Source organism: Amblyomma maculatum, chromosome 1 (genome assembly GCF_055883805.1).
Source record: "Amblyomma maculatum isolate TAMU_Amacu chromosome 1, ASM5588380v1, whole genome shotgun sequence".
NCBI lineage: Eukaryota > Metazoa > Arthropoda > Arachnida > Ixodida > Ixodidae > Amblyomma > Amblyomma maculatum.
Window position 1 is genome coordinate 378,901,914 of NC_139344.1, and position 23,336 is coordinate 378,925,249.

The window sequence follows — 23,336 nt, forward strand, 5'->3', positions numbered from 1 at the left end:
TTATTCTGCCGTCCCAATTTGCACCCTCCTCTTATCGTCCTCTCCATTATGGAGCCTTCACCAACCCCGTAATTTAATACTCGTCATCAGGAAGAAGTTCGAGCTATATCCGACAAAACTAAAACAGGTCACTCTTAAATACTTCCATTCGCGCTATGGAAACGTCTGCACGTCTACACCGACGGCACATTGATTGCAGTTAGCTCTTCAGGCTACATGGTCATCCTCGCAGGGACTACAGAAATCAAAGTTACGACGACTCACCAGACTTCGTCGACGGCCACAAAGCTAACCGCTTTTCGTGTCGCAGTTGGGCATATCACTCAGCACAGCCCCGAGCAGTGGTCCATTTTCAAAGATTCTAAAGCGGTTCTCCAAGCCTTAGTAGCTGCGCTTCACCGGGGAGCGCATGAGCAACTCGTTGCGGAAGTACGAGAACTCCATCACTACGTCATCAATAAAAAAACGCGAAATCATCTACAATGACTTCCAGGATGCAGCGACATAGCGGGCAATCCCTGCGCAGACGAGGTTGCCCTAACTGCCGACCAAAACGGTGGTTGTGTACTGATCCCTTTTTCTAGAGCAGGCGCAGCACGCAAGCTTGTGGAATTCTGGCCAGTTTGAGAACTTCCGCTTAAAATCAACACACCTTGATCTAAAGCTCCGGCTTCCATCGCGCCTACCCCGACGTGAAACAAATTTGTTGTGCCGCCTGTGGGTTGGTGTGGCGTTCGCAAAGTCTTATTCGTTTGTGATAGGTATGGCTAACAGCCCTGCCATGTACAACCTGCGAGTCTGACGAGACTATAGGCAACATTTTTTGTGAGCGCCCCAGATACAGAAGCGGAAATCAGTGTTTCTGCCGTGCGTTGGAGCGTTTAGATGGACTCCCGTTGATAGAAATGAAGATAAGCAACTGGCCGGAGCAGTCGCCGCCGGTGAAGACCTCTCAGGCACTGTTCTGCTTCTTGAAAACCGCAGGCCTGATTGACAGGCTGTGATTTACTGACTATACTGACTTCACTCGTTTACGGACTTCATATTCGTCTGTCTCCCTTTTACCCTTCACTTTTATATCCAGTCACCTCCTACCCCTTGTGCAGGGTAGCAAACTGGCTTTTTCTTTCGGTTAACCTCCCTGTCTTTCCTCCACGTCCTCCTCCTCCTCCACGATGATGTTTTGAGTTTTGCTTTTCAGAGGCAAGTTTGTCATAAATGGGATTGTGCAAATGGAAGATTTACACAGCACGCGACCATATTCGCCAATAGATTTTGAATGGAAAGATTGTGAATTAGCTACTTAACGCGCGCGTACCGTAATAAGAACATGTGCCAAATTTTGGACTATCGTTTCACCGTGGTGAAAGTTGACTAAAAGAGGAGCAGGTATCAGCGCGGGATTTGAGGGATTTGCTGGTACCGCCTAGTAAAGAGCAGAGACATTAGTCTGCCAACCAAGATCCGTATAACCCGTGCTATGGTCTTTCCAGTTGTGATGTATGGATGCGAGAGTTGGACTGTGAAAAAGGCTGACCGCCGAAGAATTGACGCGTTTGAATTGTGGTGCTGGCGAAGACTGTTAAGAGTTCCTTGGACTGCCAGAAGATCAAATCAGTCGATATTGTCGACCATAAACCCTGACTGCTCATTGGAGGGTCAAATTCTAAAGTTAAAGCTCAGCTACTTTGGTCATCTGATGAGAAGAGAGGAGTCGCTGGAGAAAGATTTGATGTTGGGAAAGGTTGAGGGTCGCCGGAGAAGGGGTAGGCAGCGAACGCGATGGTTAGATGGCATCCTCGAGGCACTGCAGATGCCTCAGATGAAGTTATGTGCAGTGCACTGCACATAACTTCATCAGTGCCATCTGCAGTGCCATCTGCAGTGCCATAAGTTATGGCACTGCAGATGCAGATGAAGTTATGTGATGTTAGGAAGATAGTGAGAGACCGGAAAGCGTGGCGTGGCATGGTCCATAGGGTCACGAAGAGTCTGACACGACTGAACGACTGAACTGAACTGATATGCACCCTGACAACAGCAGCAGTAGAAGAGCTGTAGATAATATAGGCCGTTGCGCACAGACGAGGTACATGAAGGGAGTTTACTGTTATGAATTGCGTGCGTCTGGAGCCTCCCATTTGGAATCTTTTTTTGACCGACGTGAAACAGCAAATCACTGAAGAAATTTAGAGGCAGCCTACGTGTAAAATTTCCTCATTAGTGTACTTTTCAGCTCATGAATACAGTTCCCATTGCTCTGCGAAAAATGGCTACATGTTCTGAGCAGAAAAGCCCACCACGAGGTGATATGACCATTTTGTTGAGTCTTGGTGTGTTCGCTTGGCATTTGTTAGAGAATGGGAGTGGCACACCACTCTTAAAAATTATCGAAGGACCGCGCCGACGAAGAACTGTTTTTACATCCCACTAATGTGCGCGTGGAAGTGCCAGTACATGCGAAATACCTCCCCTCTCCCGCAATCCCGCACTGCCTGACCTGGATGCGGAGAACAGTGAGGAAGTTAACTGAACCATCACTGGAGAGGGGCACGTCGGAAACGATGCAAGCACTGTGGATTGCAGGTTCCCCAGCAGGCTTGATGGCTTTCCCCAATTGTGCTAGGCCGAAAGCGTTCTGAGTAGCTATACGGGGAACGAGAGAGGATGTCGGTGTCCGGTATGGCAGAGGCTCCTGGGCTAACAGTGAGCAAATCATCCTAGTACGAGCTTCACGGCTAAGCCCACCGCACTAGACCTTGAAGGACAGGGCCTGCTTTGAGATCTCTCTGCGGCGTGTTTGTATGCTTTGTTCGGGGAGTGACTCTCATCTGTGCCGCTGGAGATGTGCAATTTCGGCTTGTGTGCGGAGAGTGGGAGACTGGACAGGTTAGGAGGGGTGAACGGATGCAGGGGTGAGTTGACGATTCCCCGTCCAGGCCACGGTTACAAAAGCAAAAGCAAATGCGCGGGGACTAGGCAACGTAGTAAACCCTATACGCGGTCCACAAGAAATGCCCGCCTAAATTACGCGCAGGCGCATTTCGACTACCGTCGGATGAATCAAGACCCTGGCCTTCCAGGGCGCGCATCTGGTGCTCTCCCGGCTCCACTCATCAAAGTGACCAGGAACCCTGTAGAAGCGGGGATGTCAAAATGAAGAGCGCACATCGGGACCCCACTGTCCCATGTCTCAGCTGGCGCGTTTCCGTTCTCCGTAATGAATTTGGCCAGCCCCTGTCCCCGTCTTTGTTCAGTGCAAGCGGCCTTCAAGCCTGAAGAAAGTTTTGCCCTGAGACTTCCTATTATCCTGCTCACTGGGAATCGTTAATTTCATTTTTATTTAGTTTTCAAGCGATTTTTGAAGATTGTACAAGATTAATTGGCATTACAATGCTTTTATAGGTTGCAGATTACATTGCTAATTGTTTTGAACCCTTCTGAGTTCGTTATTGTTTTTTAATTAGAACTTGTGCGTTTCTAGACATCAAAGGGGAAGATTGTGTGACTCGAGGTTAGGTCAGAAAGCTATATTTTCTCATATCTTCTCGCTAATTACAAGAAAGTTTGGTCATTTCCAGTAGGCAATGAAGCAAGCACAAGCGATAACGCTAAACCAACCAAAAGCGTAGAGCAAGAATACGATTTGCTGTACATTGAAGAAGTAACTTGACGTAGGCGGCACTGAAAAGCGCCGGTAAAGTGAAGCCATTGTATCTTGTGTACAGGGCGTTCAGGGCATAGTAAATCAACTTCAGAAGTAAAAAAAAAATCAGAGCTACGTTTTGTTAAATTTGCATTTTCAGGCCTCATAAATTTAATAATCACGTGGCAGTGCTGACCCTAATTTTTTATTGCATCAAAACAAAGATTTGTTAATGCGAAACTAGGTTACATGCAAATACAACAAAAGTTCTGAAGTGCTACAGTTCTTTGAAAAGCGCCGAAAGAGTGCCGCCTAATTCGCTGGAAAGACAAAATCATGTAACAGCACTTCATCAAAACGTGAGAAGTTAACTTAGGAAGTATCCGAACAGGGTCCCGAAATTTACATGCATATATTAAACCAAGCAGCAGTTCTCGCAGTTTTCGTTTTGCATGCTAAAAGGGAAGCCTTGTGATTGGTATGGAAATTCTTGCTAGTTCGCACGTTCTGTGTGTTTCGATTGTGTCCAGAAAGAAGAACTCGATGAAGTCCGCGATCTCTGTCTGAAGAAAATTCCTCGATGAATGTCCGCGGTTCCGTTTTTATCCCATTTGCATTCCCATATTCGTCCTGCGCGAAGAGAAACGTCTACTTTGACACTTCTTTTACACTTTAATTACATGCAGCTCATTCCACAGCCTAAAATCTTTTCTTCTGCATAACCGTATAACTAAACATTCAGGTTTCAGAGACGATCGATGTTTATATGCGTCAAGGGTCAAGAAATAATTTTCTGCGAAAATAAAAAAAGGAAAATGCCATAGCAAGGACATTTCAATTGCAATTTTTTTTTATTCTATTCGGAAAAGCTGCGTAATTTTTTTTATCTCTGGCACTCTTTGCATACTGCGGTTATTGTCTACCACACAAAGAATAATTGATTCGGTACAGTCTTTGTAATTGATATAATACAGATTCGCGTTTAAACTATTTAGTTATTTCGGTGTACAAGGTGTGGCAAGTTATTCGAACAAAACTGCTTTATTGTTTATGCCCAAGGAAGACGCGTGCTACATTTTCTCGGGCAGCCCCTATCAATGTAACCTTGGTATCGGTTCCCGTATGCCATATGGTGATACAGGAAAGATATACGGGCAGATTATTGACGGAAAAAGAGATATGCTGTCTGCTTGCCCTAAGCATACCCAAATTAATTTTTTCCTTACTTGAACCATCGTGCATGGTAGCATGTTGGTTAATGAACAAACTCTTTGGGTAACTAGTCTCGACATGCTTAACTCCTGTTTAGGTTTTTATAACTGATGGGATATTGTTACCGAAATCATGTTAATTGCTGTTTTGGAAAATATGCAAGTCTGCAAATGCGCAGTGAAAAACAAAGCCGAGGCGGATGTGTACGACAGAGAATTCATGTTGTATTGATTTTCGATAGGGAAACGATGACAGGTTAGCAGATGGGACAAGAATAACAACTCTGGTTGTACAGCCGGCCTTGTGTAGGTGTCTTGAATATGCACGAAGTTTGGTAAAAAAAAAAAAAATTAGTGCATTTTTGTTGCTGCTGTGAAAGGATAATTTACGATGACCTCTCTGGGGTTAACGACATGCTAAACGTGTTCGGTAAGAATTCTACCTCTTACGTAAAGAAAAAAAAAAGGGCTTCCTAAAACCTCTTGCTTCCCAGTGGAATTGTGCTTTCGAAGACCTTTAAAAGACTTGTAAAAAAATAAAATTTATTTTACATTTTTAGAAATTTTCCCTTTCGCGACCTTAAAGTTTGCTCTCCAAGTACTCACGCTCTCCTTCATTTTTGTGTACACATTCTTTTTGAAATTAAATTTGCGCTGTAGATTTGTGGTGGTACTTTTCTCTTAAATGCAGTCAGCTTGATTATTTTATCTAATCGCTTGAGAGTCAGAGAACATTCTATTGGCGTATCTGTCCCAAGAGTAAAAACGACGTGTTGCGAGTAGTGATTGTTACAATCGACAATTTTTCGAGGCCCACCAACTGATCTACGTTTACCAAGAAAACGTACGTAAATGATGTTTTTTTTTCTTGGTCGATGACAATGCTAAGTACTGAAGATGTATGAATCAGAAACCATTTAATGACATTATTCTCTAGAAAGCAAACTTTAAAGTCACATGACCTCAACGTTTTAGAAATCATGTGCAAAAAAATAGCTCGCGGATGAAGTTAACATGAAACTTGCGTATTTCCCACAAGCAAACGACGAAGTTAAGCCAGATATATTTGTTTGCGTAAAAGAATGTTTGTGCACTTCATATCCCAACCGTTTTCATGAGTTCAGCGCTCAGTACTTATCCTTCTTCGTCACTCACTAGAAAGCGCTACCGCATGCACAGCTGTGCTTATCACGAGGTTTCGAGGCTCAATCCAGTTGAGCACAGACATTTTTGAATAAGACATTTATATTAAATTGGTGCTTTTTTTTTCCCGCTTTGACAGTTACATACGTGCCTTAAAATCAAGATTAGGCTGTATATTTTCACTCCTCCTGGCTTTGAAGGTTTCGTCGCCATTACTTGTACTGCAAATGAAATGACATGGCTATGAAGAAAAACACTGCGGCGCTTGAATTATATGATCTGCCATGGTATTATTCTTTATTAGAAATGGGTGGTCAAACGAGCTGGGGCAATCTGACATGTTGCACGCATCAATGCTTTGTTTATGAGTGGCTACCTCATTTTATCTCCCCTCCCCCCTCGCCTTCCTCTATCTCAACGTTTCGGAAGCACTTTTTACCCTGTTTACCCTGAGGGATTATAAAGTAATACTGGCTCACATTCGGAAAGTCGCGATGATACCCAAAAAACATTTAAGAGTGAAGGACTGGTTTCGTTTGGTTCTTGGGGCTTCAACTCAGGCGATGAGAAACGCCGCAGCGGAAGGATACGGAAATTTCGACTTCATGGGTTTCTTTAATGTGCACTGACGTCGCACAGCAGACTGGTGCATTTTTTTTATCGCTCCATCGAGAAGCAGCCACTGCGGTCGGGATTCGATTCCGCATCCTTGGTACCAGTAGTCGAGGGAGTCAGAGTGAATGACACGAATTACTAAAGCTGGTAAATGGAGCATTTCGTCTCTGACATTACTCTCTGTCTGTGATCACATATTTATTTATACGTTCTTTAAAGCAATCTATTTCAGGTGAAGCATGTGAGGGTCGTTACAAATTTAATGCTCAAATAAATTGAGCAATTCAATAAGGGGCTTTGCTTTATGTTCTTAAACACCTTAGCATCTACAGATGCTTTCACAGGTTGCCGATTTGGAGTCTTGATAAGCTTTTGCATTTGTTATCGACAAGAAAATGTCGGGTCCTTTGAACATATGTAAAGAATATGTAATGGAGTGCAGTAAAACAGAGTAAAAAAAATGGTTACTACATGTTTATCATTTGAAATTGCGGTAGTAATTCGAAACTTAAACGCACAGCCCACGCAGAATTCCGCGACGTCAGAATGAGCACACTTCTATCTTTACCCGCTATTACGCGCCACGCTGAGTAATAGCCTCTGTTCGCCCTGGAGTACGCGATTGCGTGATTTTCAGAGGGTGTGATTTGCTTCTTGAAAGTGCGCTGTCAGTAAATAAAGTATGGTAAGAAAAGAAACCTTGAAAGTGAACACTTGCAGGCGGGCCCTCAGCGGTCAGAGCCAGCAATTGTCATTCGAAAGGCGTTCTCGAAAACCGCGAGAGGAGCACCACGCTATCTTCCGTGTCGACCCACTGCGTAAACATAGGGAAACCGCGAAGGGGTTTGGAGACGATGAGATTGGGGGCTCGCGGATTTGCATCTGCAATGAGTCGGTAGGCACGTGATTGCGGGCTGAATCATCGCCGAGGTTCGTCTTCGAGGCGGCGACAATGGCAGCCCGTCGGGAGAAGAGATATACGCTAGAGGCTTAAGGGAGACAAGAAGTGCTTGGAGCGCGTACTTCAATAAGCAACAAGTGCCAGAACGAAGGACCTGACAAACTACTAAGCGTTCGTAAATACAGTGGAGACTAGCTGCGCCTAAAAAGTTGATAAAAGAGAACGGTGTTGCTAACCCATTACCTACTATTGGAGGAATGAATTTGTTTACAAATTGAGGCCTTAAGGAAGCTTAGTGTAGTGATTGAATTATCGATTTGTCAGATTGCCTGCCTTATTACAGCTACACTCTTAGAAAAAAGGTAGTATTTTTACTAACTTTAGGGTAGCAACTGCTTGTCACATATGTTACTACCTTGTTAGTAAGTGCAGTTAGCAATGGGAAGGTTAGTAACTGTTACTAACCTTCCTGTTGCTAACTTCAGTTACTAATAGGGTAGCAACCGATTGAGTTAGTAAGTGCAGTTAGTAACGGGTAAGTTAGTAAAAGTTACTAACCCTGCCGTTACTAACTGCAGTTGCTAAAAGGGCAGTAACTCATTGAGCTAGTAATATGTATACATATAAAACTTTTAAAATTCCTGCTTCTCACGTCAGAACTGCCTCTTGAGCTGAACTACATGGACAGGGAGGGCACCTTTTGCTCTGCAAGTAATAACAATGAATATGTTTAACATCGGTAAAATCAGTATTACATTTTGAATTTAAGCCAGAGTCATGTAATTGTAGCCCATTAATATGCACAAACAATTCTGCTGATGCACATTTTGTACCAAGCCAAACTTATAACTACAATATATTCATATTCGGTGCTTTGCACTTGGTGAGGAGCAAATGTCTTGCTCTATTTCGCACTGCTGGAGAAATGCAGCATGCTCACGAATCAATTTATGCGCAAACTTCTTAATAGGTGCATCTCAAACGGCTGTACATATAAATTTTGTTCGCATAAAATATTTCATCATCTCATCCCGGGCTTCTATTTCGCAAGCACAACATGCGTATTAATTTTACACGTAAAAACATTATTCATGACATTTTTGCTAAATATCCGCATGTGATATTCTAAACAGAAAAGGGAAATTTGCACTCCTTTATAGCCCTAGCTGAAATGCCATGGATGTGGTATCTGCAGAAGGTGTTTTCACGTCACGCAAACTGAAAAATTAAAAAAAGTTGCCTTCTTTTACACAAGAGACTCCAATCAACTCTCATCAAATTATTGCTCATTGTCATGAGAACAGGGGGCCAGAAGTTTGGTTCATGGATGTTGATCAGGAACTAAAATTTGCACTGTTTAAAAGCCAGGAAAAAATATACTCAAATAGCGCAGAACGGACTGAACTTTTATTTTCCCTCCAAATCTACATTATGCAGTCTTCTTCAAGCCCTCTTCAATGCACGATATGGGGCGCAGTACTGACAGGGTCCTGGTTGATGTTTGAAGGCCACAAAAATGTTATAAAACAGCAAATGTGTTCTTGTTGTGGCTGCTGTACTTAATATCAAAAATCCAATATATTTCTATAACAGCTGCAATACCGTCTGGTCAATGGCATCCATATTGAGTGCCTCAAAAGTGGCGACGATTTCTTTTGCTTCATGCAGCTGCGAAGTCTCCAAAGAAAGAGCGGGGTAGGTGTCCTGCGCCAATACCATGAGTCAACATTAGTGCCAATTTTATGAGTAAACTATCGAAGGGAAATGAAACAGTACACTTACCGGCCCTTTCAGAAATCTGGGCTGCTCCTTCGGAAGCATCGGCAATATGCGTAGAGCACCAACCGCGAAGCAATCAGTCAACCAAAATTCTGTTGCAAGACTATGAACATGAAAAAGTTATACATACATTTTTTGTGCCTCCTTCCAATTTTTCGAGACGTGCTCCTATCTCGGAGGCTGTTTCTTTGGCACACCGTCGGCCCTTGGCCAGCTCCAAGCACCGTGCTCCGTAGTGATTTATAAATGTCAACAACTTCGATACGAAATTTATGCCTGTCATTGCGGTGAACTCCTCATGAAGCTTGAATGAGAAAAATTTTCACTTAATTACTAAACTCAATATTTTTATCGATAATATTAAAACATAAATCGAGACACAAAAGGAAACACCTGACAGAAGTCTGTCTGGTTGGGAAATTTACCTTAAGGTACAGGTGAATAACCCCAACAAAGTTCTTTAACAGAAAGACACAAAGTTTTGAAGCGGACTTGGCTGCTTCTTGGTGTAACTCCGGGCGAGGCGCAGCTTGGTTTTTTAAGCCCCTGCATCGACCACCTCCGTGTCAATGGCCGCAAACCATAGATGTATGAAGAGGGAAGGGTCCCAAGAGAGCGATTAACGTTCCCCGTTGTTTGCTGAATATGCCACGACTCAGGTAAAAGTCTCCTGCGCATATAAGTGTCATTGTCTTTTATACTAACCGTTCTATTGAAGTCGATTTTGTGATCGCATCTGTTGCAGTGTTCGGACACCGCACTGGCTGACTATGCATTTGTCAAACGTCCGCTCTGTGTTGCTTCATGCTTTCCTCGAAGTTTTTCTTTTCCCCTACATATGAAGCCGGGTGGACCAAGCAGGGGTTTTGTAGACCATGCTTTGAATATTTTTTTTAGGGTGGCGGTCTTTCGGCCGAGATAGGAGACGTTCGATGCTGGTTGCCAGACCCTTCCCTCTTCGCACATCCATGGTTTGCGACCATTGGCGCGCAGGTCGTCAACACAACGGCTTAAAAAGCCAAGCTGCGCCTTGATTAGAATTACACCATGAAGAAGGGGCCCAGTCGGCTTCAAACCGTCGTGCGTTTTTGTTAAAGAACTTAGATAGGGTTCTTCACCTGTACCTTGAATGAGGACAATGTGCATTCATGCGAGAAAGAATTCGGAAAAGGAATAAATATAGCATCCTGCTCACCATTTCCGCATTCGATAGAGCAGGGTACTTTTCGATAACTTCAGCTGTTGATGACTGCGTGTCTTTCATCCACTGCCTCCTTGATGCACTGGTCTGTTTCATCAAATGGAATAGCTTCGCGTTATGAGGAGAAGGCCGCTTGACCTCTTTTTTCATGAACTCCACGTGTCCGTTAACGGTCAGTTCATCATGCAGAATTGCTGCGTCTGGTGGGAGATTTGTAGTCTGAAAAGAAACACCAAAATGAAGAGCTGCAGGGCTGAATAATCCACACATAACACAAAAAGGGCAAGCCTAACATATACTGTTTCTAACGTTTCTTTGAATTCCGTTGCATCGTTTCTGTTACTACACACACGCGACGAAGCTGTTTTCACTGCCCTACTGGCCCAATCGCATTAGTCAGATCACAGTTATTGTGCGAAACAACCCTATTCAAGGTAAGCCAAGGCAAAAACAATCGAAGCTGAGCATTTTCTTCCTGTGTAAGCTATTCAAAAAGGAAAAAATGCAGTGTTAGGAAATACATCAAGTCAGAATGCCCGGGGATGAACATAGCCGAATTGCCGCAAAACGGCTTTCAATATTTATCCCTTTAATGAGAAGTATTTCTGAATGCTTGAAAATGCTCATGTGAGTCTGAAACTCTTACTTTCCACTGAAAAGCATGTCAGAAACCCACGTTTTCATCTGCCATTCTGATCGAGGCTAGATCAGGCAAGACATCAACGGATGCGCGTATCAAACATCGCGGATCGCTGCCTGTTACTCTGATAAAGGTGCCCTATTCAGGCGGCAGTCCACATTGCACATTTAGGTTCGGAAATCACTTACCTCCATCCGTCCTCTCACCAAGGCATGACCAAAGTCCGTGTTCTTCAAAGCATCCACAACATCGGCCTGCGTTTGTCCTTTAACACTGATTATTTTTTTGCGCTCTTTAAACAATGGTATTCCAATGAACGGAGTTCCGTAGCCATTCTAACACGTGGATAATGTTCTGATCAAACGCCTACAACATGCTTGACAAACACGCACGCACGCGAAACGGGCAACAAGCGGCTTCCCGCGCGACTGTGCCCCGACGTAACGTAACACAATCGTGCACCCGCCAGGAGCCTCAACCGACGGCGCTGTCGGCGCCGCCACCGCCGTCCACCGGCCAGTTTGGTGTCTGCAGGGGGAAGCGTAGCAGGAAGCGTAGCAGGCATGGCAACAGGAGCCGGCGCGCCGCTGCTGATAGCTGCCGGATCTCAGCCTCCCTTGGGGTTGACAGGTTGTTTTCGGGGCTCAAACATAGCTAAATGGATCAAATATTTTGAGTCTGGACATGTGCGCCATGTGAAAGACTTGCATAGAGAAGAGACGTGTATATCAGCGTCCTCGAAATGCATCAAACTGACAGTAATATTCTTTAGTTCGCTGTAAGCAAGGTTTATGTTTTCCTTTTTCTACTCAGCTGTCAACCGACCAGTCGTATCGGAGAAGCCAGCTGCAGCTGCAAGGCAGGCATTGCAGGAAAATGAAAACATGTTGCTGCTGTGACAGTGTTTTAAAGCGCAGCGATAAGTTGCCGAAAACTAGCCATCCGCAAGCATTAGGAATACAAAGTTCCAGAAAAGTACCCGAAGTTTTCGACGGTTACCAATTGAAACTAGAAGGAATCGAAAATTATTTTAAAGAAAAATGTATACATGCTACTACGTAGGACAGTCATTTTCCTCATGCCGCCTCACTCAGGCCACTTTCGGCAAGCTGCAGTTCGTGACGTTTCTGCTCAACGATGACGAGGAGGGATGGAAGCCGAGTCGATGGCGAAGGTCATACATAGCCATTGCACAGCATATCGTGGGAACGCACCGCCGGCGGGTTTCATTGAGGTGTAGACGAGACGCCTCATCCCAAACGAGAGCAGCCGGCGCCGATCGCTCGCTTCAAACAACCACTGCCGTGTCCGCCAAGAACAAAGAGCCCTTCCCTCGCGGTGTTGCCTTACGCGCGCTGCGGCGTCGCCTCCTCTGTTTCCGAGGTCTATGCAATGGCCCTGTGGCCGCGTGAAAGTAAACACATGCAGGTTTTATAGCTCCTCCTTTTCGACTTGATCGTTTTGTTCACTGGACATATTTACTCTGCCTTATTTGCTGAGCTTGTTGGCATTTATACTGTATATTATTAATAAATGCAACACCTAGCCCTACTTTTCATTTATTTTTCCTGTTCCGTTTTCACAGAAAGGTGAATAGGGGATCGGAGTTCATGAATGGTACGCAAAAAGTGTTTAATGCTTCATCAACAAAGCATTGCCCTATCAAGTTCCTCTGAGGTGCGATATACAGGGTGATTATTATTTTTTTTAACGTTTACAGCTCATTAGTTTGAAATCTGACAGAGTAGCATCGGTGTGGCCTAATCATGTGCACAGCTAGATGGACACGTGCGTGATAGAACTTAGTGATTGGACAATTACACAACAAACTACATATAAATGGCTGCATAATAATATTGCACAATTGAAGGCTTTCAACATAGACGCTGAGTCGAGTTCTAAGTTTTCCTTGATTGGCAATAAAGTTAGAAAAATTCGGATAACATGTACGCATTTCAGAGATCGTTAAGCTCATGTCTCACATTCTGCATGTTTAAAATGGTGTAAAAAGCCCTTGGATACAGAAAATACGGAATACGCTTGCTTATTTGATGACACAGAAGCAATTAACGTGACTTCAGCGACAATACTTCAGCGTCCGTGCAGCGACGTCCTCTTATAAATCTGCAAGGCGGGAATCCTCTTAGATGCCTATGGCCGAGATAAACTTTTTAGATGCATAATCATAATGAAAGTTTTAAAACTGTACTCAACTTATATGTTTACGGCCTTCAGCTTCACGATATATTTCCCTCTCAAAATGAAACTAAAAAGGCTGCCTAGCTAATTTTAATTAGTCTTCGAGCTCTGTCCGCCTTGCTTAGATTTTAAAAAGTGCACCTATAAACGCCTAAAAAATTACATGTATAAAGAGATGTTTCAGTTACTAACTTGGGCACACGAGGTAGTAACAGAGACGTAGTAGTAAAAAGTTAGTAACGGTCCAAGAACTTACCAAGAAGTTAGCAACGGGGAAAAAGAGGTTAGCAATCGCTGCAGTTACTAACTTTTCGCTCGACTAGAACGTTAGTAATGGTCCTAGAAGTTAGCAATTGCAAGCAAAAAGTTAGTAACTAATTTTTAAGAGTGTAGTGCAAAGGAAATAGGATGTATTGACTGAAATTGCTCTAAAAACGTGAAGATACATTGTGCTTCAGAAAGTTGTGTTGTATTGTATTGTATTGAGTTTAATGGCGCATAAGCGGCTCAGGCTATCATGCGCCAGACAGAAGGTCATATCTTGAGTTTAGTTGAGTATATGTACTCATTCTATAGTTTCTTTAAAGCATTAGCTTCTTTTAAAAAGCTATAAAGGCATGACAGATCAACAAGACCATTTTCACCTAAAATCAATGCTGGATAGAGGGGAATGTATCCATTGTAAAATCTAGTAAAATTCTTTTTCCTTTCTGTTTCAAGTCCTGTGAACGAAAGTAGAACATGATTTATTCTGAGTTCCTCTCTGCATTCTTCACACAATGGCTTGTTTTTTTTTTGTTTTTTTTTTTTTCAACAAAACATTATGCGTCAAGTGTGTATGGCCAATGCGGAGTCAACACAAAATCACTTCTATGAAACGTTCTTGATGATAACATGATTTCCATTCCCCCCAAATCGGCTTCACCAACTGCAGTTTGTTATTTACCTCGCTACACCATGAAGACTGCCATTTCTGTTTTAGTTTACAGCGCACTAGTGCAATGTAGTCTCTGTATGAAATATTTATGTTTTTGATCTGCTTGTCATGGGCTTGGGCAGCGCAAACGTCCGCTCTCTCATTGCCTCCAATGCCGACATGACTCAAGACCTAACAAAATGTTATGTCCTTGAGCAGAGGCTGCTGCTATATTATGTATGATGTCTCCAAGTTGTGGAGCATCTGCGTTTTTGTGGTGAAAGGCTGTCAAGACACTTAGAGAGTCTGTGTAAATATACTGTTTGTCATGTTTCCTTTGGCTATTTTTCTTACTGCCATAGTTAGTGCGTAACACTCAGCGATAAAAATGCTCGTACACTGAGATAGTCTTATTGTTTTTTTTTCCAGTTTCCTTAAAATACTGCGCTTCCAACATGCTTGATTGTCTTGAAGCCAATTCTATTAAACTGTGTGCGATTTGAATACTTTTTTTTAAGAGCTAAGAATTCTTGCAAAATATGTTCATGTGGTGTTTTCTGTTTACAAAACCGAGTCAATGTGAAATCACAAACAATGGGGGGGTAGTACCATGGCGGTAGTGTATCGTGCCTGGATTCAATATCAGGAAAGGAATTTAGTATTCCCAGCTCTTGGCATTTTTCTCGAACCAGAGTTGAAAGGGTTTGATTAAGTGGGGTCTATTGCTGAACAATACTCTAGAGTAGCACTTTGTAACAAGAGGGTAGCTGTAGGTTTGGTAATGAGCGTAATTTGAGGAGATATGAAAATGTAAGCTTGGTTACTCTGTGTTCGAGAGAGGATTCATTTGTATCAACGTAGAGACTGTTTATGAGGGAGGTTCTATATGCACCATATGCGAGACGCAAACCAAGGCTGTGCACAGGGTCCAGTCGTTTTAGGTATGATACTCTTTGCAGACCCGTACACTACACAACCGTATTCTAAACAAGACAGTACAACGGAGCGATAAATGCGCAAAAGGCATGTTCTATCAGACCCCAGTGTTTTCTCGAAAAGACCTTGATTATATTTAGGAATTTGATAGCTTTCTTTTTAAGAGTATTGATATGAGACAAGAATGTGGGTTTTTTGTCAAACGTTATCCCCAGGAAGGTGTGCCCATTTTTAACTGGTAATTCAGTGTCGTTCAAGTGCAGAGTCTAAGTGAGAACATAACTGCCACTGTTTTTTGTGGAGAAAACTGAAATCCATTCTTGTCAGCCCACGTCACTAGTTTAATAATTGTTAGCTGTATTTGCCTCACACGTTGGTGCGTTGGAGAAGGGCGAGCAATTTGAATGTCGCCGACGTATACGGAGTACATAATAAATTTTGGTAATACTGTGGAAATGGAAATCATTTTTACTACAAGACGCAATTGAAATGTACGTTTGGATAGAAAATCATTGAGAATTTTGAGCATTCGGCCACGAATCCCTACGCCTGCTAGGTCGCGTAGGATCCCGAACCTCCAGGTTATGTCGTATGCTTTGTCTAGGTCAAAGGAAATAATGAGGCAGTGTTGCCTGTGTATAAAAACCTCTCTGACTGTGTTTTCGAGGTGAACCAGATGGTCTGTTGTTGAGCATGTTTTTCTAAAACCGGTTTGGTTGATGTCCAAAAGTTCACGAGATTCAAGAGTAAACATTAATCGGATGTTAAGAACGCTTTCAAAAGATTTGGCCAGACAGCTGGTGAGGACAATGGGCCTATAACTGCTTAGGGATGTCGGTGGTTTTCCTGAATTTAAAAATGGTACAATTATCGCCTTCTTCCAAGCCTCTGGGAGCGTTCCGCCAATCCATATTTTGTTAAAAAATTTCAAAAGTGCTTTCGGATAGATTGGCGGGCATTTTATAATGCATTCGGTCAGGGCGAGGTGCGGTCTGCTTACCTGCAGATAAAACACATTTTAATTCCTGCCTTGTAATTAGGCTATTGTACTCCTCATCTTGGCTTCCACTTGTCGGAAATATTTGTTTCTCGGCTGTTTTCTTGTGTTTTAAGAAAGATTGAGTGTAGTGTAGGGAACGTGAAATTGTCGAAAAGTGATTTCCTAATATAATAGCTTGCTTCTCCATACTGGTTTGTACACCGGGGGCTGTTAGAAGGGGGAAGAAGGAAGGGAGAGTAGCTGCCATTTAGCTTATGTACCTGCTCCTACATGTTCTTCTTTTTTTTTTTTTTTTGATGTGACTGAAATATTTATTGACGATATGTAATTCTGCCAGAGTGTTTTTTTCAGCGCTAAGAAGGATATGCCGAGCTTTAGCCCTGGCCTTTTTAAAAACTATTATATTTTCGTATGTTCGGTATCTACGAAAGACGTCCCATGCATTATTTTGTTCTTTCTTTGCGGCCCCGCATTAATGTCTGTACCAATATTGTTTTTTTACCACTCACGAACTCTGAGGAATGGCAAGATTAGCAGCAGCGAGAATACAGGATGTATATATAACATTGAATTCATTCATACTGAGGCTATCTGAAAATATTTTCTCTAGACGAGCTTCTGATTTAAAGAATGACCAGTGCGCCAGGTGCAATTTCCAATGACGCACTTTAGTAGAGATGATTGTTGGGAAGGATAAAAGACTAATAACCACAGGCAGGTGATTGCTCCCATAAGGGTTGTCTAGAACATCCCATTTAAAAGCGCTAAAGATGGAAGGTGAACAGAATGATAAATCTAAGCAGCTCATTTTTTCCGGAGCTTGGAGGTCAGTATATTTTCTTTCCAGTGTTTAGAATGCCCCCAAATGTTATTACATAAAATAAAATCTTCTAAAATACGACCTCTAGTATCGGTTAGCTCACTTACCCAAAATGATGAGTGGTCATTGAAATCACCAAGAGATATGGTTCTGGAAGCTGTTGCAGAAGCTCTTCCAAGTCACTAAGGGTTATGGTTAAATATGGTGGCAGATATAAAGACCATATTGTTAATGTTTTAAAATGAACGACGGTTACAGCCACGGCTTTGAATTTGGTTTTTAGGCTTATTTCGCTAGTTGCAACATCACTCCTGAGTCCTCACAGCAGTTGCAACGCCTCCAGAGAACCTTCCTGACTGCTCACGGTCGTACCGAAAGACTTTATAGTTTTTTTATAACACCTTTTTTTAGGCTCCTAAGTTTGTCTCCTGTATAAATAATGATACCGGAGAAAGTTAGCATAAAAGGTCTTTTATGTCACTGTACTTTTTAAAAAATCCACGACAGTTCCACTGAATGAGGAACGCCATGTTTACCAAGATATATTGATTTGATTAAAAACCTAGGTTCGTGGTTTGTCTGGTCCAGTTATTACGTTTCTCTCCCTTTTTTTTTCGTTAGAGAGAACTATTCCGCCTCTGTAGCAGTGGCGGAGGAGGGGTTGTATCCATTGCCTGCTCAGAGGCAATGGAGGTCCGCGAATGAGACGCGGATGTGGGGGTAAGTCGTGTAGGCTGCCACATGAGAGGCTGGCGGGTACTGTTTCTACAATGGCAGGGCAGCTCTTGCTGTTCCTGCCTGGAGCGGGGATGGTCCTGCCCTAGGCTGTGCCTGGGCAGAGGCCGGATCCTGGTATAGTGCGCCGCCCCCACTCTCCACAACACTGGAATAGTTTGGTTTAGCAGTGAAAACGAATGTGCCCTGTGCAACAAAGTAACGCTTGCCTGCCTCTTTAAATTTTATGCTTTGCTTTGCTTTTATTATTATTATGTCCGTTTCCTTCTTCCAAAAGGGACATGACCGCGAGTACGCGGCGTGTCCACCAGCACAGTTCGCACAGTGTAGTGTAGCATCACACTCATCGGATTTGTGGTCATTTGAAGCACATTTGGCGCATGTTTGTCGGTCACGGCAGCTTTGGGAGCTATGACCATACTTTTGGCAGTTGAAGCAACGCCTAGGGTTTGGGATGTAGGGTCGGACATCTACTTTGATATAGCCTACTTCTATGGAGTCAGGTAGCTTGCTGGAGCTGAAGGTTAGGACTATGTGCTTTGTCGACACATCTTGGTTGTTTTTTTTTATTTTGATCCTGTGCACTCTGATTACATTTTGTTCGCGAAGGACTTCATTTCATTCATTCATTTATTGTACCCTCCGGGCTGTCGCATTACAGAGGGGGTAGGAGTAGTAAAACAAAACAAAATCAAGTACAAGAGGAAGCGTGACACCAAACGATTCTATTGAAAATAGCTCAAAACGAAATTCAACAAAAAGGAATATAGTACACGTGAATCAACGGAACTTCTAGTTCTTCAGTGAGAGACAAGAAGTCCTTCTCTGAGATCACACCGTGAACAGTGCAGCGATCTGTGGGCAGTGACTGCTACTGGGATGTCTCCAAATGTGAAAAGTTTATGAAGTTTTGTGTACTGGTCTCTGCGTTGGAGTTCGAGCATAAGATCCCCTCTAGCCAGTTCGCTTACTTTGTATCTGGGGCCTAGGAGGTTTGTAAGGGACTTTGACACTACAAAAGGCGAAATTATCCGGGCATGTTTTCTAGTGTTTTCACTGTAAATTACATGGTACTTGGAAAATGTCAGCTGTTATAAAGCTCCGCATTTTTTTGTGATGCGATCATTTGGTTTTGCTGAGGATGCCATAAAAAAGTATGCTGTTCAGCCACGTGCCAGCCGCCTACAACGGAGCCCAACAAGGGGACGGGACAGAAAAATTGCAAACAAGTCCTGCTTTCGCCAGCTGTACACCATAACTATAACGTAATATGGGGCAACACAGGGTAGTTACTCCACGCAAGGTTAACCCTTGCCGCCAGGAAGTAGGAAAGACCAAGAAGATAGTAGTGGACAGGACAATTGTAGGAAAGCAGATAGGAAAGGGAAAGATGGAGAGGACGACGGGAAGAGGCGACTGCCGATTTTCGCCGGGTGGGTCCGCCCGGAAGTGCCGTCTATGGGAAGCGTGGGCCAAAGTGGTGTGTTGCCTCCGCCGAGGGGCCTTAAAGGTCGAAACACTCGGCATCGGCTGAACCACCAGAATCCCCTTTTCCCCAGACACGACGATGCCACGCACGGCTAAGCATGGGTGCTCGGGGTCCATGGTGTAACACAAAACACAGAAACACCTGCTTTAATAGGTGCCCCCTGCGGGGGCTTCATAAAGTTGATCACCAACTTTGTTGTTCTCCTGTTCTTTACTATTGACATAATTAATTTAAACATACTTGCCGTAATGAAGTCCGGTACTGCGAGCCAATGATTTTTAATTCTAGCTTTGGACTGCAAGACCAGATACTCCTTATCATCTTAATGATTTTTGTCTGGGCAGATTGTTTTCAAGTTGGGAAGAAAACACTCACAAAATTGTTTTGTGGTGGAAACTGAGTTCCTTTCATTTTTAATGAACGTTGGAGAACCCTTAGTGATCAAAATTTCTCGAGTGGTCCCCGACTTCCTGCCTGATAACCGATGTCGCTTTGGAACGTTAAACCCTATTAAACAAAAGAAAACCAATTATATTATCCTAGATGCTCTTGCTTGATGGATATAAAATTCCTCGAATCGCGAATATCTATAGACATTAGTTCTCGAACGCATTGTGCTCGAGTTAAAGTGGCCGATAGCTTTTTAATATCCGAAGGATTAGTTAAACTGATAACAAGTCGTAGAGACGGGATATGTATTCTACGATTTGATTAAATGCTTCATGTTTCTCCAATTAAAAGCCCACTAAGCATGCTGTTAAAAAATCCAACAACGCTGTTTTCAGAGCCTACTATGCAAATTCATGCAGTAAAATAGTAAGAAGTAAATCTAAACTACTTGCATTTCCTGTTTTCCAACACAAACATAAGAAAACGAACGTTTCGGCACCTTCACTTCTAATATGACTGTTTTATGTTTACGGGTGAACAATGCATCAATTAGAATGAGCCATTACGCTTGTAGTATAATTGGAAGGCAAATGCGGTAATCTAGAGCCAAAAAAAAAAAGGAATAAAATAAAAACAGCAGAAATAAAACGATCACGCATTAAAGTACATAGCTCAAAAGATGAGGTACGCTGTTCAGCGATTTCCGATTATCCTTTCTGCGATTCTAAAGATCACACGGGAGAGAACTATACAAAATGCAGACTTATGACCACGGACGCAGATTGGCGACATGAAGGTAATAGTTTAGATGACATGTCAGACGAGCATTATCATTAATAAGTTACGGCATACACGTACGAAGTCCAGGTCAAATTATGTACATAATAGCGGGTGGGCAGTGCCTGTACTGACGCTACCATGCATTCTGCGTACTTCTGTTCTTCTAATATAATCAAGGCAATTATTTTTGCTCTATCGTCTTTCCTAGTTTCATTCCTAGCAGTTCTCTACTGAACTAAGATATGTTGATAGACACGCCTTCTAGTTAAAAGAGTTTGTGAGCTGTAAGATTGCTGACAAGTAACGTTAACAATGTCCTACTAAAACAATATTTATCAGTTCTGAAATAAACTAACTCGGCAATACAATGCCACCTTTCTATCACTTCACCACCGTGGAGATGACAGAGTCTTTTCTATGGTCTGTATCCAGGTAAGTATTTGAAATGTCGCAGTCAGCCATAAAACAGAACCCCACGCTAACCTTAGCTCAGCGTAATAAAAAATTGCGGTGGTGATTTGCAACGACTACCCACGATGGCTATTACTTATTTCCCAGTCTCAAAATATTTTGGGGTGTGCCACCTGGTACATTTTTATGCACGCTAATGCTGCTGATCGATTTCTATATAAACCAAAACAGCTCTGCCTCCCTTAATATGCTGTAAGATTGTTTCTTAAGAATGCCAAAACTTGTTGCCCAAAGCATGCAGTATATTTGCTCCCACCACTTGCAACGATCAGCCAGAAGAGCAAATAGTGAGCTTCCGGACGAGTACTGAGTGATCAAAAGTCTTTTGCGCATACCAAATTAGGGCTGCACTTACGTCCAGCCAAGAACTCGCGATCTTCAATTGCTTCCCCATCACAAAAACACGCAATGCAATGGATCCTGTTGCTTCCCGTCACGTCATTCAAATGCACTTCATATAACATGACACTGCAGCGTCTGTTACAATCATTAAGTTAGGTGGGAAAGCGAGCGCGATTCACCTGATGCAAACGGTCCGGGTGCGCGACTTCATCGCTTTCCTGAAACCTGAAACAAAATGACCCCTACTCCTCTCTCCTTCGAGCTGCCGCTAGGGGAGAGACGAACACACGAGTTCATTCCCAGCGCACCATCGTACGCTGTCCTGTAGGGAACTCTTGATTTACATCTCCCTCCCCGGTCCTAGCTGTATCAAGTTTCACAGTCAAATAGGCTTTAATTAAAACCGAAGTTTTAAGCGGCGCTTAATCACCAGGACCGGATGGCTGGAGGCCAGGCAGAACATCGCAAGACTGAAGGGAACAGAGCGCTCCGTGCAGCCGTTTTTTCCTTTCCCAACCTGCCTAACCCCACTCACGTCTGCCTCATTTCTCCGCACTCCTTATATTTGCTGCAGCGCTGGTTGGGGAACACGCCCCTCATCCCACCCGTTATCCCGGCCGGCTCCCTCGGGAGCGGAAGCATCCCAGTCGCAGGCAGAGTGCTTTGCACGCATCCTTTTATCCCGCATGAAGCTTGGCGAAAAACTCTTCCTTTGTTAAGCCCAGAAGAGCAGGCTTCGTTGGCTCCTATCCGGGACAGTAGTTTTCAGAGTCGGCACTAGGGGGCTTAGATTTCGTGCGTGTAACCTAAGACGTACGTCGCTGCTGATGGTCCTGAATAAACACTGCATGCAGAAAAGATCGTGGGCGGGAGGAGCTCCATCATGGGATTCCAATTCCTTAATTTCCGCAGTTCCCGGACATGGTACAGGCAGCGACGTGTTGAAAACCTTCGTAAACATCGTAGAGTTACCCGCTCTGTCCGCGAGGTTGGGCTGTCAGCCCGAAGCGATATCCGCTTCAGGTTTGGTGCATCCTGCTTGCCGCGCGTGTGTTAGCCCCACAAAATACGATATGGAGCATTCTTTCGCAATACAGCCAGTCCATGTATTTGGCTTGATAGCCTCCCTTTCTGTGGGCTACAGAAAAGCCGAAATATTTATTTTGCATCCCGACTTATAAGCTTCTAACCCACGGAACAGACAAACAAATCTATTACTGCAGTAAGTCTGATACTCCACATCTATGTTTCTTGCGAGGGGTGTTCATAAAGTTTGTATGATCAGTACCATAACTTAAATATGGCGGAGATGATAGAATAAAAATGAGCGTACAACTATTTATTTTGAGCGGAGTATAAAACCTGTGTTCTATATAGCCCCAAAGATTATCAGTAGGGCAGGAAATTAAAAATGGTTGTTTCTGTCGAGAAACTGAAAGTATGCACAGTGATACGCTGGCTGTATTTGAAGGGACACCATTAAGATTAATGCCGAGCTAATGACAATGTATATTGATACTTTTCGATTCTCTACGTGTGTTGTTAAATGATGCCGAATAGTACAGGTCACTTAATCTGTCCTGGACGAACAAGAATGGATTTACCAACCTCCTCTGGCTGGTGTACCAGAAATCGCGACGAATCCAGGGGCTCTAACGTTCGCAGGCCGGCGGATAACTGTCGAATAAATAGCGGGATACCTTAATATGAGTGCATACTCAGTGCTCGTCGTTGTTTACTGGAATCTGTAAATTACGAAATTTGCTGCACGCTTGCGAAAAGCATTCGCCTGCTCCATAAAGATGCTCTGTTTTACTCACTTAGCACAGGTGATGGTGACACACGCGACCGTCTTAGGCCGCGAAACATTGTATGAGTCTTCATATTCACTCGACCTCACGCAAAATACATTCTTCATCTGCCTTGCCATGACGAACAACCCATACGAGAAAACTAACAGGACGACGAGGAAGGGATTTTTTAAGTGAATGCCCTCTTCCTGAACGCAAAGTAATGAAGATATCTATACCGATGGGCCACTCCAGCTCGTCTATCAGGGGCAGAAATGCGTGGTCTCGGGCGGATAATATGCGTATAATGATGAAACTCCCAGTTAAACCGT

General features: G+C 43.4%; 1 protein-coding gene and 1 long non-coding RNA gene across 4 annotated transcripts in view; one reads left to right on the top strand and one right to left on the bottom strand.

Annotated features, from left to right (window-relative positions):
• LOC146208332 (uncharacterized) overlaps positions 1-23,336 on the top strand; it is a 674,483-nt gene that overhangs the window by 305,369 nt on the left and 345,778 nt on the right. The window lies entirely within an intron of this gene.
• Positions 8,902-11,658, bottom strand: LOC146208333 (uncharacterized). Of its 2 annotated transcripts, none has more exons than XM_084587249.1 (5): positions 11,325-11,658; positions 10,491-10,715; positions 9,426-9,599; positions 9,299-9,319; positions 8,902-9,220 (listed from the first exon to the last, which is right to left on the bottom strand). In XM_084587249.1, exons 1-5 carry the CDS (start codon positions 11,328-11,330, stop codon positions 9,101-9,103), a joined length of 546 nt encoding a protein of 181 aa, XP_084443375.1. In that variant the 5' UTR covers positions 11,331-11,658; the 3' UTR covers positions 8,902-9,100. The 2 variants fall into 2 exon arrangements, with proteins under 2 accessions (XP_084443375.1, XP_084443374.1); XM_084587248.1 differs by having other exon boundaries at positions 9,299-9,325; positions 11,325-11,653.

Coding starts and splice junctions, on each gene's coding strand:
- LOC146208333 (XM_084587248.1), bottom strand. Junction 9,600..10,490: donor CTCTATCGAATGCGGAAATG/GTGAGCAGGATG, acceptor TTCTCATTCAAG/CTTCATGAGGAGTTCACCGC. Junction 9,326..9,425: donor TGGAAGGAGGCACAAAAAAT/GTATGTATAACT, acceptor ATGCTTCCGAAG/GAGCAGCCCAGATTTCTGAA.